General features: G+C 43.9%; 1 protein-coding gene across 2 annotated transcripts; it reads right to left on the reverse strand.

Moving 5' to 3' along the window:
* Positions 598 to 8,635, reverse strand: LOC8067303 ((S)-beta-macrocarpene synthase). 2 transcript variants are annotated; one of them, XM_021447178.1, is made up of 7 exons: positions 8,320 to 8,632; positions 7,946 to 8,195; positions 6,909 to 7,272; positions 6,591 to 6,809; positions 5,342 to 5,477; positions 4,885 to 5,136; positions 602 to 1,012 (listed from the first exon to the last, which is right to left on the reverse strand). In XM_021447178.1, the coding sequence occupies exons 1-7, from the start codon at positions 8,563 to 8,565 to the stop codon at positions 707 to 709; spliced, it is 1,773 nt and encodes a 590-aa protein (XP_021302853.1). In that variant the 5' UTR covers positions 8,566 to 8,632; the 3' UTR covers positions 602 to 706. The 2 variants fall into 2 exon arrangements, with proteins under 2 accessions (XP_021302854.1, XP_021302853.1); XM_021447179.1 differs by lacking the exon at positions 6,591 to 6,809 and having other exon boundaries at positions 598 to 1,012; positions 8,320 to 8,635.

Consider the following 18,248-nt stretch of genomic DNA (forward strand, 5'->3'; position numbering starts at 1 on the left):
TCGATAGACTATTGTAATAGGGATCTTCAAGGATTTGTGACAATGTCACTGTCTTTGATAAGTACAATGTCATTCTAGCTGTAACATTTTGTAGTATAAATTTTGATGGATTTGTGATGTATATATGAGTCTAGTCTATGTTACCGTAACCGTAGGAAATAAAAAGTACCATGCAAAAATAAAAAAATTATTAAATAACTAAATGCGAAAGTAATATCACACGTACAGCCGGTTCAGCATAAAACCTGCAATGTTGTTTGACTCAACATTGCCAGTTGGACCCACGAACCGGCGCTGTTGGCTCAACAGGACATTGTCGTGGCAGTGTCACTCCCTGTTGATATAGGACCGGCACATCAATACCGATTTGGTTGTGCCGGCGGTTCAAATTGTTACAGTGATGGGGTTTCGAACCCTCTGATTAGTGCATTATTTTGTTTAAGTCCTCGACTTAACACAAGTTTTTATATTTTTTTAGATATATATTTAATACCACAAGGGACATCTCCCATACAACACAACATTTATATAAGTTGAGTTCTACTATTTGTGAAGGCCCTCGATTGTGTGTTTAAACTTATGTTATGACAAGCCATTGTAGTCTTCAGTCTAGACAACTAACAAGCGTGCAGGAGGATGAGGTCATCAAACATTATTCATACAAAATTATACAGTTATAATTTATTTCTTATAACAGCACATAGTGCTAAATGGGGACCTTAAATGGTTCGGCCAACAACAATGAATGGATGGTATCCTTTAAATTGTGACACTTTGTGAAATTTTCTTCTTTGTTATACATGAATTCCGCTGTCCTTGCCAAGTTGAATAGCCGTTCGAGTACCTGCCTTCCATAAGCATTGTTGTCTCGGTTAAGCCACTCGCTGTTAAAATCTTTCCATGATTCCTCTTTGAGTACGTGTATCTGCCCACGTGCAATTTCAATGGAGACATTGTGCTCCTTCATGTAACTATCGATTGTCGAAGCGACATGAGGGATGAGCTGCTCTCGCTGCATCAAGTTAAATATTCAAATATATTAGTAAGAGAAAGGCAAATTCATGCCAAACAGTATCCTATTACTACTAAAAATGATATTTAGAGGCCTCATTTGTTTACACGCAGTACTGGCGGTCAGAAATTGCTGATGCCAGGGTAGTAAGCTGGCCTATACCATGGACAAAAACTGTCATGGAAAAAATACTATATATAGCAGAGGCGGTGTTCAATATAGCAGAGCCCGGGTCAATTATTTTAAGCAATGGCGAGTAAAAAATAGCATTTAATTATCACCAATCGTTTTTTATGACAACCACGGTGGAAATATGGGCATTTTCACTAGTGTTAGGCTTAGCTTAGCCACCATTGTAGAGGCATTTTCAGTAGTAATCTGCTTAAGCACCCATAACTGAAAATACTGCACTATATCTTCTTCCCTGTACTATAGCGCTCATACCAAAGCGCATTCTGTTTTTTTTGTTGTTGAGAGAACTAAGCGCATTCTGTTTTGCGAGATTTTGGAGGCTCAAAAAATGGTAAAAGATGTTATTTTAGAGTTTGCTTCTAAATTTATGGCTTAGTTATTATAGCTAAGGCTGGATGAAAAACTCATGACTCGTTTGCTCGCCGGGTCATTTGTATTTTAGCTCCACTCGGCTCGACTTGTTTAGTTTTATTACCGAGCTAAGCTAGCATTTTAGCTCGCTATCTTAATGAGCCAGCTAGCTCGAGCTGTCAGTTAACGAGCTCAACTAGTTAAAGCAAAGGATCGCTGCAGCCAAGCAACAACCCAATCCAAACGCCCAGCATCTTCTCCTCCTCAAACCCTAGGCAACTTAACTGAGTTGTGACTCATGACCCCATACATAGTACTAGGTTATAGTGCTGTCACCGCCTCTTGTCTCCGCCGGATTTCCATCTCCGACGCAAGCAGGCAACCATTCCTGACCCTCTTCTCTACCGATTAGCCGGACGCTCTAGCTAGAAGACTCGAGTGCATGACGCTTGACGCGAGACAGAAAAGAAGCATCCAGTGGAGGCGCTTCCTTCAGGCTTCAGCCACTAATTAGTACAGGTGAACAAAGATTAAATATTTGATTTGGCAATTCTTCTTTATTGGATTGGGATTAGTAAACTATTCTTGTTTGATTGTTGCAAAAACAGATGTTCTTTGGACCAGTTAATGTTGGACATCTATCCAAGTACCATTACTCTTTAAAAATGTTTCAGTTCTCTCGGAGAGTTTTATCATATCTGTGCATCTCTCTTCTTGCAATCAAAACAATGGTGTGGCGGGTGCGACCGCCAAGGGCCCAGCCCAGCCGAAACCTAGATATGAAAATGGCGATAGGACATAGCGACAAGAGAGCCCAATAGGGATCGTTGTCACACTCATGCTGGGTCTTGCAATATGTAGTTTGATTTGTTTTGTGCTTTGCAAGGATATAGACAGAAATATATATGGTCTTATGGGTCCATGAAAATGAGTACGCCATAGAGCCCATGAAAACATAGTCCCGGCCCTGACTTGTCTTCTTGCTATTTCCATTGATCCTTTTTTTTTTTTGCACATAATAGACTAACACTACTACAGAAAATTCATCACCGCGGTTCCAAACCCCCTTCATCATTGGTTTTGGCCGTCGTTGGTGAAAGTCATTGTTGATAGCCTTGGTGATCACCACCAGTTGCGAAAGCCGGCTGTGGTATTGTCCATCACCACCGGATTTCCATACAATACGGTGGTGTTGTCATTTACCATCACTGCCGCGTCAGACTTCTATCCGGCGGCAATAGGTCGCATACCACTGCTAGTTTAATCAATGGTCCGACGCGGGCTGATGATGAAGACAACAATGTCGGTTGGGCGTACCATTGGCTAGCGATGAACAAAACGTCAGTGTTGGTTGGGCGTACCACCAGTATAGTCAGTTACCATTTGATACGGCGGTGTTGATGGTGGTATCTATTCACCACAGATCATACGCAAACAAGCCGTAAAAATGTTTATCACTGCCAATAAGTCACCTTCTGTGACCCCCCCCCCCCCCCTCAAACTATGAAGAACCAGCGGTGATATGTAGTACACTATTGGTTCTCTCATAACCAATGGTGAAAGTGGGCAAGCTCGAGCTTGCAAAACAGTCGAGCCAAGCTAGCCCATAGCTTGTTATGTTAATGAGCCGAGCTGAGGCTTGTTGGCCTAACGAGCCAGCTCGAGCTAGATCAAGCCGATCAATATCCACCCGTAGTTATAGCTAGGAGTTTGCATCTAAGTTTATAGCTTATTTACAGGTAGGACTCATGGTGGATGCTATAATGGAAGGGCATGCCACTACTAGAAACAGAATATCCCTGACGGTACAATTATCGATTTGAAAATATGAACTACCATCAGGAAAATTAAAGAACAATTTCCTCGGCAGTCCGTGGACAAGAAATAACTGTCAAGGATAGAGCGATAGGAAAATTTAAAAATGCCAGGCGGCCAACCGTTAGGGAAATTAAAAATCGATTTCTCTAATGGTGCATGGCCGATAAGGAAAATTAAAACCCGACAAAGGTACCCTGTACGCGTCGTCGTCTATGGACGGTGCATGGCTCAATTTTCGGCATTAAATACGTACATCAGATTGTTTTAAGCTTGTGGCCAATATTACTTCAATTGAGTACTTAACATGTCTCCCATTAAATTACACAATATATTTGATTTTTTGTCCTGAAGTGGATGACCATAATGGAGAGTTTCTTTTTCATTTAGACGTAGAAGGTGGATTTTTTTTTGGCCTCAAAGTTTCTTTCACTGAAATTTGGGTTAAACTGATGTTGAAAAATACTATTCACTTATTTATTGATACAATAACTGATAAGCGGTGCTAAATTCAAGCGAACTATATCATTCCACATATTTTCCATAGGTGCATGATGTAACCATGCCACACCAGGCCGTTCGTATGCACTAGCTTTTCTCAGTGGCAGATCCAGAAACGATGTAAGAGGGGGGCTAAATAGTAAGAAAAGACTAGAAATCCTATAATAGATCAGTGTTGAGTAAGGCTGACTACTTAGACTCTAAACTATTTTAAACTAAAGATGAAGAGGTGTTCTTAACAATTTTGGACCACGCCCCGGGCTGCAGCCCCCTAGCCCGGGGTGCAGATCCGCCCCTGCTTTTCTGGCTGACTAGTTTGCACGGCCTTTATTATAAACTTTATTTCACCACCAAGGAACACCTTTTGTAGAAATGTAAATTAGCTTATCATAAAATTAATTCCCTATGACAAATATCAAACTCAGATTCCAAACTGAAAAATGGAATTATGAGCCTGTTAGAATTCGAAGATTATATACTGCTTCTGTCGTTCCAGAAAGAACGTCATTCTCACTTCTAAAGAAATAAAATATTTCAACTTTGAGCAAATATATATAAGGAATTTTTTGTATTTATATTATATAATTAGTATCATTAGAAAAGTGGTTAAAAATATTTTTATAATAAATTTATTTGGAGATACAAATGTTGCTAATATTTTCTAAAAATCTAATCAAACTTAGCGAAAGATCGACTCACACGAATCCCATAATCAGGGACAAAGCTAGAAAAAAAATTAGAAGGGCTGAACAAAAGTATTACATCGACTTAGCTCTACTATAACCTCTCAAAATAGAAAACAATATAATAGTTTGAAGTAGTTTTATATTGAAAACATCAATCAAGAATGAAATTCACAAAATATATCATAAAAATAAAGGTCTCAGCCCACCTACCTTATATATTTGTGTTTAAAGTTGAAAAAAAAGCACTAGGAACTCGTGCATTCCCATAATGTCGTTCTATTTGGGATGGAGGTAGTACATTTTAAGCTAAGTAATGAGGGACATTACCTCATATGACACGAGATCATCTACCAGTCTGAGAATCACGGAAAGTGCCTCCACCATTTTAGGTACAGAAGAAACCCAATCAAAACAATCCTTTGTTGCTATATCATGCATCCCAACGAACGAAGCACATGACAAAATGGGATATCCAACTGTTATCATTGAAAGCTTCAGATGTTCTTCAGTGGACTTCGGAATGTATCCTGCTTGAAGCATTTTTACCTCCATGTTGTAGCTTCTAACCAGGTCTTTTATCTATAAATTGAAGATAGTGAATATATGCATTTTTCACACATCAAAAACTAGATCGAGTATGTGTTTATAAATATGTTGTGGTGATGGCATCAAATTAGCATGCGAGGCTACTAGCTAAAATACATATACACCTAATGATTTCCTAGATAATCATTCAGATTGAGACCCCAAAACCTAAAACATCTAGATAAGGAAGTTAACTTACCGACTGTCTTAGATATGGCATGCGATATTTCTCCTCCTGGTGGAGCATATTTTCAATGGTCCCATAGCTGTCGAATATTTTCTCTAAACCAAATTTCATGCACTCTGGAAGGTCATGAGCCTCCATTGAATCCCAGCTGGACATGATAGTTTTTAAAAAACTTGTGAGGTCTATATGATTACAATGATAGAAAAGTATCACTGCTAATGATAGAAAAATGTTAGTACATATACATATAGAAACTTTTCAATGCAACTCAACTATGTAATTATATTTGTTGTACACACTAACTACTGTTACAAAAACAAATTTGTGACAGTAGCTAGACTTTGTTTATAGAGGTGAGCCTCTTGATGTACTGTCAATTAAAATCATCTTGGTACATGTACATGGCCTGCCTTTGGAAATCAATCTTCGCAACTCTCCTAAAGAAACTACTTTATAAATGTGATTATTTCCAGAGGTGCGTCTATGTTTGTAAATAGCATAAAAATCCATAGCCTTTTCATATGAAGTCAGATAAAGACAATCATATATAAACATCGCAGGTCCAATTAATGCAATCTTTAATTTTGTACTTGACAAATTTTATATTTTAAACACTCATATATTATCTCTTATTTTGACATGATGTATACCAAAGTTTTAACTCTCAATAATCTTTATAGTCGACAAGTTTTTCTTTGAGATATTCTATAGCGCTATATATCCATTTTGAATCATCAAATTTGGAATTTTCAAAAAACCTTGGATGTTGATATAATCTACACTTGGTTGTACCTCTTGACACGATCTTAAATTATCAAGTTGCAGCTCTCGACACAATGTACAAATTTGTTGTTTGCATTTTTTGTTTGAGATATTTTTGGGCCCTAAGTACTTGGTTTAACTTCTCATTTCAAGTTTTGAAATTTTTAAATTCAAATTTTGTCTCCATTTGTTGGATTCCCCAAGGTATATCGAAGTTTCCATGTATGGCGACATGTATGAACTATGGAAAAGATTAACTGAAAAATAAGCAATTCATTAATATTATTTATATTATGGTCACCCCAAGGAAACAGTATATACTCTACTTTCTAACATCATGTTTATAAAGGACGTTGAACACCCCACCCCTCTCAATTGAACACATACATATATAACTTTAGTAAAAAAAAATTTGTGATAATTTCATAGTAATTAAAGATAGAGAAAAACTTTAGCAAACCTAAGATAAAGATATTTTCAAGCAGGAAGCCATACAAACCTTTCCATGCACTTGGTAAATAATTCACATTCTTCCGGAGTTGCATAAGAATCATAAGTATCATCTAAAAGGGTCACAATGGCAGTAATCATTGTCAATATTATTCGGCCTCGTGAATAACATGGTTCATAGTATACCCCTAATATCCACAAATAGCACTCCACAAGTCTATCTCGAACAAATGGAAGCTTTGATTCAATATGTATATCTTTCCACCACCTATAAATTTATTAGGAGGTAATAGTATCTGTAATGGATCCGGTTCGTAATTTGAACTATAATAAGATACTAAATTTATTACAAAAAGAGTTACTTCACCTTGAAATGATATCCAACTCATGTTGGTGATGGAGCTGCATAATATTTGAGTTCAACTTTGCAAGTTGCAACACCTTCTCATGCACCGTGGCATCTTTCTCATACGCTGAGATGTAATACTTAAACTCATAAATTCTAACTCTTCTAGGGAGGGGAATCTCAAGTGCAGATTTTATTTCACGTGCCAATGATCCTTCCATGTAGGGTATCATTGTGTCTAAACGCCTTTGGCTGTACAGTATAGCTTCGTTAAGTATTATATCTCCATGAGTCCTCATATGCGCAGCATTATAAAGGTTCAGTAGGTCTTTAGGACTGTCCACTAGAAAACCACCTTCTTTGTCTTTGAACCTTACAAACACATCTGAAATATGCCACGGAATTGTTTGACTCAAATTTCGAGAACTAGAAGAAACTATAATATATACTCTCTCCATCCAAAAAAAAATATAATTATGGGATTCGTGCCAGTTAAACTAGCACAACTTTGACCAAGTTTATAATAAATAGTTTAAAATTTATATCTCCAAACAAATTTATTGTAGAAATATATTCTATAATCAATATAATGCTATTTATTTTGTATCACAAAATATTAATATTTTTTATATAAATCCAGTCAATGTCTAAACTATTTGGCTCCTGGAAATGCGAAAATTGCATTCTTTCGTTGATATATAGAGGGAGCAGCTTACTTTTCTCAGCACATTTGTTTCAGGAGCTACTATATATAATCGGCCCAGTCCGTTAAACACCTTTTTTTTTTGACTTGTGTAAAGTTAAACCATATAAGAGGATATATGCTATTACTCCATATGTGAAGGGTGTGGTGTAAATTAACCAATTATAAGAGTAAGACATGGCATGCAATTAACGGTGAAACATCTACTTTGGTAAAAATGTATATGAGGGCCTAGATATACGTGAGTGAAATGAGCTAATGACGATGCTCATTAATTCAAACCGTGAAAAAAATTGCTGCCTGGGTATATTATATATGCTAATCAAGCTGCATGCAGATGTATATTCGCTGCTACCTGGCGAGACCGTGTATCGATGTTTCCGAAGTAGACAAAACCACAGTGCTACCGTTCCAAGATCCCAGTCAGTAACATCAGCAGTCTCAATCTGTGCTAGTGTAGCACTGATCTCTTGTTCGAACAGGTGATCCAAGCATAGACGCTCCAATGCATCGATGAGGTGGAGCCTACTACTAGTAGTAGTTGAACTTACTATCATTTTTGCCACTTCTTCCCTCAGTTTGTCCACTCGTTCCTGCATCTGAATCTGCGGAAAATAGTGTGTGTGTGTGTGTGTGTGTGTGTGTGTGTGTGTGTGTGTGTGTGTATATATATAGAGAGAGAGAGAATAAGAAACGGAAATAATACAGTACATCTGTAAATGAACAGACCTGTTGTTGCGACGAAGCTGCTGCTGGGTTGGAGTAGTCGAGGAAGACATCTCCCCAGATAGATGGCTGGAAAATGCCGGTGGTCTGCCTCAGGCGGTTGTCACCTTTCTTGTCAAGGTCACCATGCCGTGTTGGTGTGGCAGAACATTGCAACCTGCTGGACCGCCGCCATGAAATACCGCCGGGCCATTGCCTGAGCGGCGGCGGCGATGCCACAGCTGCAGAAATGTAGTTGCAGGTCCTCATGATACTGCTGCACTGATCTTGTGGTTTCAAGCAGAAGCTGCTTGCTATATATACAGAGAGAAAATTTACTGCTGCTGCTATGCATCTCCAGATCGATTATATATGTGCCCATGCTGTTTGTTTCCGATTGTTGGTGCCACGCTTGAATACAAGCTAGAAAACGACTGTACACCTTACTACCTATTGCCGTACGTGTGTGGACCTACGTACGTACCATCATGGATGGAAGAGAACAAATTATTAGAGCCGTAAACAATCGTCCATCTCAGCTCCGACGAGGAGGAGGAGGAAGTACATGCGCATACTTGCAAGTGCTTTAAGGTCATTCGCAGATCGACGGCTTACTAGCTAGCTAGGACTACTGTGTTCAATCATGCATGTTTTAGTCCATTTCCACCGTACCGCACTTGTGGCCACCAGTACCTGACAAATTCTATTCAGATATTTTCTTAGGGGGCATTTGGTTCCCACCTGTCGCATTGTTGGATGTTTTGATACTAATTAATTTAGAGTATTAAAAAATAGATTAATTACAAAACTAATTGTATAAATGAAGGCTAATTCGTAAGACGAATCTATTAAGCCTAAACATTTAGTAATTATAGATTAATTAAGCTTAATAAATTCATCTCGCAAATTAGTCACGACTTATGTAATTAGTTTTTTTATTAGTAGCTCATGTTTAGTACTCTTAACTGGTATCTAAACATCTAATATGACAGGACTAAACTTTAGTCGAGGAACCAAACACCACGTAAGTATGTCTAATATACTTCCGATCCGTGGAAGAATGTAAATTTAGAACTCATGTGTTATATATTAAAAAGAATATAATTCTAGCTTGTTCATAAGTGTGTCCAATAGTTGGTACCATGTATATATATTGAATGCAAATAACTACTCCTACATCTTTGGAAGTGTTTGATTGGTGAGATCGCTGATTGCAGACTTGGTTGGACGTGATAATGGTACTGCAGAGACATCATCAGTGACGTAACGATCGACATAAGAGTCGGAGAAGATCGAGGGATAGTGTCAGCGATACATATATATATAGAGAGAGGAAAAAAATTGTGTGGGCGACGTGGGTGGCGTGCACTCCCCCAGCGGAGGTACGACACGTGGACAGAGGCTCCATCCGACGACAGCACCTGTACACGACGCTGAACTGGACACAAATCACGTACGGCTCGGCTCCAGTTCAAGACTGCAGCCGTATATCAGCTAGAGGGGTGCACGCCGGATGAATAGAACCATCGCCCACTGCTATCTGGTTACAGTGTTTCATAACAGACCATCCATATGGAAACACAAATTAAAAGCAGGATGTATCATTATCTAGTCCCGTAAGTAATCAGATTATTACGTTGCCAAACGCCTCTTTCTTGGGCGTGACATTCCTGCTCTTCCAAGGCCACACACACGAACACACCCATCCCACCCATCAAATATATGTGTGACGGAGCTTAACACCGTCCTGTCAACCTAATCCGTCCGTCTCAAAATAGATAAATAAAGTCGGGATATACATGTAGTGGCGGAGCTCGTCAATCTTGATGCCTAGGGCCACGGTCGATTGATGAGCCGCGTCACTGACTCTCGGGCCTTGGCGATCGGCATTGGCTGTCGGCTTCAGGTTGCTCACGAATGGGAAACACGAAGAGTTGGAGGGAGAGCGAGAGTCGTGATCGCCACTCAATGGACGCGTGGTGCGGCGCTCGTACTGTCTCTTTTCCCTCTCTGTCTGTGTCCCTCTCTGTTGGGCCAACATTTCTGGCTCAATACCTAGAGCCAGACTGAAAAACTACTGATATTCTATAAATTTTTTTGGACTACGACTAAGGCCGTGGCGCTAGCCCAAAATCCGCCCCTATATACATGGAATCTAAGGAGGAGCAAAAAAATATCATAATAAAGTAGAGAGGGAGAGATAAAGGTGTATTGAAAAAAGAGAAATGCATATTGACAAAGACAAAAGAAAGATACATATTAAAAGAAGAAAAAGATGTATAATGAAAAAAATGAGAAGGTAAAATATTTCGAGACAAAAGGGTGTTTTAAGACCAAAAGAGTCTGTCCCAAAATAAATGTTGTTTTTGTTTCTCGATGAGTCAAATGTATTTAACTTTGACTAAATATATAAAAAAAATATTGAAATTGATAATAAATAATTAGTACCATTAAATAAATCATTAAATCTATTTTTATAATATATTTATTTGAAGATACAGTAATATTTTCTACAAATTAGTTAAATTTATAAAATTTAGCGATACTTATATTTTAAAACGGGGGAGTATTGTCTAGACCCACCACCGTCATGTGTATCGTGGACCTAGGTTGCGTGGACTCGACGAGAGGTGGAGAATGAAGTTATGGAGGAGCGAAAAAAAAAAATCGTCCAGCCTGAGCCTGGAGAGCCAGAGAACCTGAGACAGCCTCGCCTCGCGTGTTCACTTCCGTCGCACTTCTCACCGTTGTCGACTTGTGGGACAAGGATAGTGGCGGGCTACTCCAGTTTTCGACCTCGTACATATGAGGCCCTACATGCCGTCCCCAATAAAAAGGAACTTAACAATGCATACTATACTGGCACCTTATTGTTGAATTTTAATTGGGTTAGACCTACACTACTAAAAAATAACTTGACAGAGCCGGCCATTTTTTATTAACCGAGGCCAGTATCGGACCAAAGGTCACGATAAAACGGACTTTTTTTCGAGACGTTTTTGCATGCCCTCCTCGATTATAATAAAATAAAATAACAAAAAAAAGCCCACAGCCCTACCGGGTCTGGACCTGGGCCTCGGCATCGACGCCCCTACTCGCCACTGCCAGCGCCATTGCTCGCTCGATCCACATGTCCGCCGTCATCTGAGGGTGCCCCACGTATGCCCCCATAGCTTGAGACCCACGTTGGCTGGATCTGTCGCTGCTGGGACCAGATCTGGCCACCTGCCACCGGATCTAGCTAGGTCCTCGTCGCTGGATCTGTCATGCAGAAGTTGGATCCGCCTCGTCGGATTAGCAGCCGTTGAGGCCTCCATGCGCGTAGGGAGAGGGAGGGAGAACACTGCCACGCAGGAAGAGGGAGGTGCAACACCGCCATCCCTGGAGGGGAGAGAGGGGGCTCCCTGCGCCATCATTGAAGGGAGAGTGGAGGCTCCCTGCGTCACCACCGGATCTGCCCCGCGGAGGAAGCCTTTTTCCCCACGCCGCAACCGTGCCAGAACCAGACTTAGGGAGCCACCACGCCCCTCATTCGCCCACCGTCGCTCCGCCGGCATGCCCCCGACCTGATCCGAGCAAGGAAGAAAAGCTACTGGCATGGAGGAGGTCACGTTGTCGCTCTGCCATCATGCCCCTATCGAGCACTTCCTCCAAGGCCTCCTCGACGTGTCCTTCTCTCTCTCTCTCTCCTCTTTTCTCACATCGAGGAGGAGGTCACTTAAAAGGAGCTGTCGACGAAAGCTAGTCGGCAATCTATCTTGGGGTATACCCACGGTAGTAGTTTATCGGCAGACAAGTACGCAAGCTACGAACTTGATGGTAACGCAAGACACAGACAATATTTTTACTCCTCAAACTTTTAAAAATGCTTATTTCTAAGGGAATTTTAATTTAGCATAGGATATTGAGAAACGTAGTACGCCAACTTAAAAGTTTGTCCAATATCATTATAGAAAACATGTATCTTTCCAATAACTTATTTTGTTCATTTCTTAGATTCCAAGAGAGAGGATGTAGGGAAAATGTCTTTTCTACCCTTGTCTCCAATTCAAATACCTTTCCTGACCATCTTGATGTCAGAAACTTCATGGTAGAGTGTATTACACGTGCCCCTTCATGGTAGAGTGTATTACACGTGCCCCAGCCATTTTGTGTTGTCACGGTAGCACTACTTTTCAACCATAGAGCAATTTGATGTTTTTCTCTCATAACAAAATCAGTATTAGCATTAGCACCAGCAGCTGAACAGAGTAAACTGACCCCGTTTCATATATTCATTCATACAAAGGATAGACGACATTTTGATACATTTATTTTATGCAAGAGCGATCCCATTATTTAGTGATAAGTTTATATAGTAGGGAAGAAACACACTTATACATCCATTATTCGGCAGATCGATGCACTGACATGCATCCATTTATTCAAGTTCCAGAGCACGGAAGGAAGCTAGGCAGGGGCTGGCTTTATCAGCCGACATGGGGTGCCTCGGCGACGATGTCGACGAAGATGCGGACGCGGTTGGGGCGATAATCCCTGGTCACCGGCGAGCCGACGGGCAGCACGACAATGTCGGCGTCAGGCTTGTCCTTGAGGATCACCTTCTTGGCTTCCTCCACGTTGAGCCCCACCAACTCCGGCCACGATGTCTTGGCACCGCCGCTCTCTGGTGCCGCCGCCGTGGAGCTCATGGTCGTCGTCGGTCGCGAACTGCGAATAGCTAACTTTGGTCAGTTGATGACGATGCTGTGGCCTGCGAACTGAGGCCTTGTTTAGTTCGCAAAATTTTTCAAGATTTCTCATCACATCGAATCTTACGGCATATGCATGGAGCATTAAATATACATGAAAATAAAAACTATTTACACAGTTCATCTGTAAACCGCGAGATGAATCTTTTGAGCCTAGTTACTCTATAATTGGACAATGTTTGTCAAATAAAAACGAAAGTGCTACAGTGCCGCTTTTCACCAGTTTTTGCGAACTGAACAAGGCCTGAAAGGAAAGAAACTATACGACCACGACTATATTATTGCACAAACAATGACGTAATAAGGTATATATATATATGTTGGGAAAATGCTCTCCGCACGCCCCAGCGATACGGTGGATCGAGAACCTTCTCACTCGGTGCCGTGAGAGGTTTGAGCGCTGGCGAGCAGTGAACTCAACAGTAGGTGAATACAGTGAATGCGTTCTCTCTGTCCATTAATGACGGCATCGCGCCCTTTATATAGGGCTCAGAAACCGACCCAATGACGTTTACAAAAATGCCCCGTGACGGTGGGGGAATATCCCAGCATATTCTCCTATTGCGGTCTACTGACTCTAAGCCACTTGTGTAATTTCACCTCACGATCTCCACGCGTGTCTCCTGTCTAGGGCTTCAGCAGATCGGAGACGCAGATCCTCCGCCTGATCGCGGATCCTTCGACACTTCATGCGTCGGAGGTTCTTTGGCTCGGGCGCGTCGGAGGTTCCTCGGTTTAGACGCCGTGGAGGTTCTCCGGGCCGCTTGGTCGCCGATCCTTCGACGCTTCTCCGTCGGAGGTCCCTTATCCCGGACGCGTCGGAGGTTCTTTGCCTCCGGCGCGTCCTTAGCCATCCTCAGACTTGGGAGGGTCGGAGGTTCCTCCTTCCTCTGCTTGTTGGCCTCCGACGATGTCAGTCCCTGCACACACTTAGCAAGACAAGTCGAGTCATCAACGCCAGTCTCTTTCTAGGGTCCTCCACGCGCATTCCCACGGAGGTTTCCTTGGCGAAGGATATCCTCCGACCCTTCGGGAGTCGGAGGTTCCTTGGGCAAAGGGTATCCTCAGACGCTACCAGGGGGAAGGATGCGGCCATTCCCCAACAGTTCCCCCCTTTTTGGGCTAATGGCACTCCTGCGGTCCATGTGCTCAAAAACATGTCGCGCTGCGGAGGCTGCGAGCATGGTTGCTGCCTTCCCCCCTGGTGCGCAGGATGTGGTTGTTAGCTGTGCTGTAAAATTGTTTATTGTACTTAGACAAAATTTTGTTTCTCAGCACCTTCCGCTCACTGTTGTTCTGATATCCTTCGTGTGTTGGATTGCGGAGGATGTTATAGCCGTTGGAGTTAGCCGTTGGTAATGGGGAATTGCAACGGTCAGGCCGATTCCTACGCTTATAGCCGTTGGTCGTGGGGAATCGCAACGGTCATGTTGCCGCAGGCCCCCCCCTATAAAAGGGGGTGGGGGAGGAGCTCTTGGCTATCACCCATGCTGCCTGCTGTTTGCATACATTCCTTCGCCACATTTCACTCTCTGAGCTGCTCGCGTGCGCTTTTGCTGATTTTAGTTCATAAGTGTGGTCGGAGGATCTAAGGTGGCTCATCTTCCTCCGCCGCGTCCTTCGAGGTCAGATTTTTCTGGTCCTTTGCGTAATTTACTTAGTGTGAGGTCCGGAGGTTGGCTGCGGAGATTTGAGGAGTGGATGCTTGAGGTGGCAGCAGCTCAAGATCTGGAGGAGACGTTGTCTGACGTTGAAGCTTCAGTTGGGGATCTGATCAGTGCGAAGGAATTTGAGGAGATGGCTGCGATCACTTTTGAGTTTGGTGAGTCTACTGTAAGGACGGAGGACATTGCTGATATGGTTTTGGCTAGGTTTTTCAAGGAGGGTCGTGCGAAGGCTGCTCCTGCGGGTCAGACGGTACCTGTGCCTGAGGAGGGATATGCGGTTGTATTCAGGGACTTTTTTACCTGCGGACTTCGGATGCCTCAGTACCATTTTCTTCGCGAGGTGATGGAGAGTTTCAACGTTGAGCTGCAGCATTTCAGCCCCAATGGGATACTGACCCTTAGCAAATTTTTGTGGGCGTGTGAATCCTACGGAGCCATGCCCCACATTGACACTTTCTGCTCGTATTTCGAACTTCAGCGCCAGCCTAAGAAGGTGAAGGATGCCGAAGGTGTTGAGTGCATTGCGCAGTTTGGAAGCTGCGCGTTCATGCCGCGCCGCACAATGCCTGGGCCAAGGTGCGAGATCTCCTACTGCCAAAAGGGCAAGTGGGAGAAGGATTGGATGAGAGCCTGCTTCTACGTGAAGACCCCCGCTGCGTCGAGGACTTTGGATGACGGTAGCGTTGATAAGGTTTACCCTTACGCATCGTTGATGAAGGAGTTGAAGCCTATTTCGAAGGTTGATCCTTCGAAGCCGGTGTCGGAGGAACAGCTTGAGGCGCGATTGGCTTGCGACAAGGCCTTTGCGCAGGCTTGCCGATACTCCGGAGGTCGGGACCTGGTCGAGGAGATGGTTGCAGCCGACTACTGGCCCCTTGGCCGTAGGACTGACGAGTTCACCATTGAAATGGTGCAAGTACCAGTCTTTGGTCCTCCGGAGGGGTTGCCGTTTCCTCGATTTGGCGCGGGTTTGCCTGAGGATGAGACGCAGGAATCTTTCCTTGACCGCGTGGAGGTTTCTGCTCGAAGGATCGTTGGAAAGATCTCAGAGAAGGAATACCTCCAGCGGAAGTCCGCACTTGGGACTATGCCGCGTTTCAATCGCGTTTTTGAAGAGTTGGGGATCGAGTATGAGGATTATGTCGTTCCTCCGGAGGTTCTTCTTGGTTTGGAGAAGAAGAAGGATTCCTCCAAGGCTGTTGCTGCGGCGGAGGCTAAGAAGAGGAAGGGTGGTGGTGCTGTCAAGCAGCTGGCGAAGAAGCGAAGGGCGGAGGTTGTGCTGGAGACTCCTGTGGAGTCTGCCTCCGCCCGCTCTTCTGCTGCCGAGTCAAACTCGGTGGCTTCTGCTCCTGCGGAGGCCGATCCTGCTGGTGGAGCTCCTGGGGTTGAAGCCTCGCGTGCGGTCTCTTCTGTGCGAGCGCCTTTCGCGTCCCTTCTTGGGGAGGAGTCTTCCGACGCGGAGGCCCCTGAGGCGAGTCCTGCGCGGGAGTCAAATCCTGCAGTGGATGAGGGTCCTGCGCGTGGGGCTTCAGTTGGCAGAGGGTCTCCGGTAAAGGATGTGCGGGATGAATCCAGTGACGATGCAGAGTCCGTCTCTGTTCGGAGGATTAAGAGGGCGGAGGATCTCCCGCGTCCGGCTGGAGATGGTATAAACTCGTTGTACATGGGTAAAATTTTTGTTGATTCTTGTTTTTGTTTATATAATTTTTTATTGACTTGGTCTCATGTTATTTATATATCTTTCAGAGGATGTTTTTGCTGGGTTGGCTACCGCGGAGGAATTGGCCAAAGGCGCCAGCGTTGCGCAGGAAGGACTTGCTGTTCCTCCACGGCGTGAGCCTGCGGCTTCTGCGTTAGCAAGTAGGCCTTCGCCTGCTGATGTTCTTGGTCCCGGTGAGTTTCTTCTTTTTTGTTCAACACATTGGTTTGTTTTTTTGGTTTTTTATTCTAAGGTTTGTTTTGGTTTTGTGCAGGTGCTTCTGATCCTTCGATCACAGGTTGGACTGATGCCTTGCGCGAAGTTCATTCCTTGGTCGGAGGTTCGTTTTTTTTGGCCTCCGCCAACTGGTTTTGGGTCCTTACGATTTTTTTTCCTTACTTGTTTCTGCTTTACAGATCGTTTCCGTCAGAAGCTCCGTAGCATGGACTTTGACACGCTACTCCGCGTGCAATTTGAGCACCATAGCCTTGTACGTTTACGATGTGTTATATCTTCCTTCGCAGTTTTTCGCTCGGAGGTTTGTTGTAACTTTTTATTTTTGAGCAGGGTCATCACATGGCTGCCGCCTTGGAGGAGCGTTGCTCCCGGGAGGTTATCTGCCGTGACGAGGCGATTGGTGCTCTAAAGAAGGAGAACGAGACCTTGGAAGCTGAGAAGGCTCGCCTGTCGGAGGAGGTTAGGGGGTTTTCCTCCGTCCGGCGAGAGATTGATTCCCTGAAGAAGGAGAGGGATGATTACAAGGCTAGGTCGGAGGTTCTAAAGAAGGAGAAAGAAGATGCTGAAGCTTCAGCGGCTGTCCTTCGCACGAGTGTCGCCGAGGCGGAGGCGGCTAGGGATTTGGCTATGCAGCGAGCCGAGAAGGCGGAGGACATTGCTGAACGCCTTCGCAAGGAGCTTGATGCTGAGCGGATGTCTGCGGCTGAGTTGCAGACGCGCATGCAGAAGGCGGAAGCGGAGGCTGCAGCTATTGTTGGGCTCTATGCCGACTCGCTTGCGAGTTCAGGGGAAGTACCTCTGCTCCTCCGCCCGGTGGCGACGTTAGGGCTGCCCTCGCATGGCTGAAGTCTCATATCCGCATGCTCCTTGACTTTGTTGGGGGTGCTGTTGATTTTGGGGCTTTGGCCGTGGTTAGCTCCTTCGCTAGGCTTTTGCGCCGCGAAGGTTGCTCTCATGCAGAGGGAGTTGCCAAGGAGGAATTTGCTGCGGCGGAGGACGTTGGCGAAGGCACCTCCAGTCTACGCAAATCTATCCGGAACTTTATCAGTTCGTTCTGGATTAGGTTTGGGCGGGCTGAGGCGAAGAAGATGGCGGAGGCTCGTCGCGCTGAGGTATTTTTGATTTGGTTTTTTTTTGTATTCTGTTTTGCTGCTTTGCAATGTATCTTAAGTTTGCTGTCTTGCAGGAGGTTGCCAAGAAAGCGGCTAAGGTTGACAAGCCCGGTCCTTCGCGTCCCCCTAGCGAAGCGCGTCCTTCGACTCAGGCTGAGGCGGAGGTTCGTGACGCAGGTGCTAAGGCTCCGGAGGAATCTGGCGCCAAAGCTTCAGCGCAGGCTGAGACTTCTGCTCCTCCTCCGCCTCAGGTGTGAGGTTATTTAGTTTGTAGGTTTTTTTTTGTTTTTTGCGTCTGCCGCACATGCGACGCTTTTTTGTAAGAAATGTCGGAGGTTTTGATTAACTTGTAAAGACTGTTGGAAATGTAATATATTGGTTTGTTTTTTTGGGTAAACCTTTGTTTTACACTCTGATCCTGCGCAGGTCTCTGGCGGAGGACCTGCGCAGGATCTTAGCGTGACTCCGCTTTCAATTTTCTATAGAG

This window comes from Sorghum bicolor, chromosome 9 (genome assembly GCF_000003195.3).
Source record: "Sorghum bicolor cultivar BTx623 chromosome 9, Sorghum_bicolor_NCBIv3, whole genome shotgun sequence".
NCBI lineage: Eukaryota > Viridiplantae > Streptophyta > Magnoliopsida > Poales > Poaceae > Sorghum > Sorghum bicolor.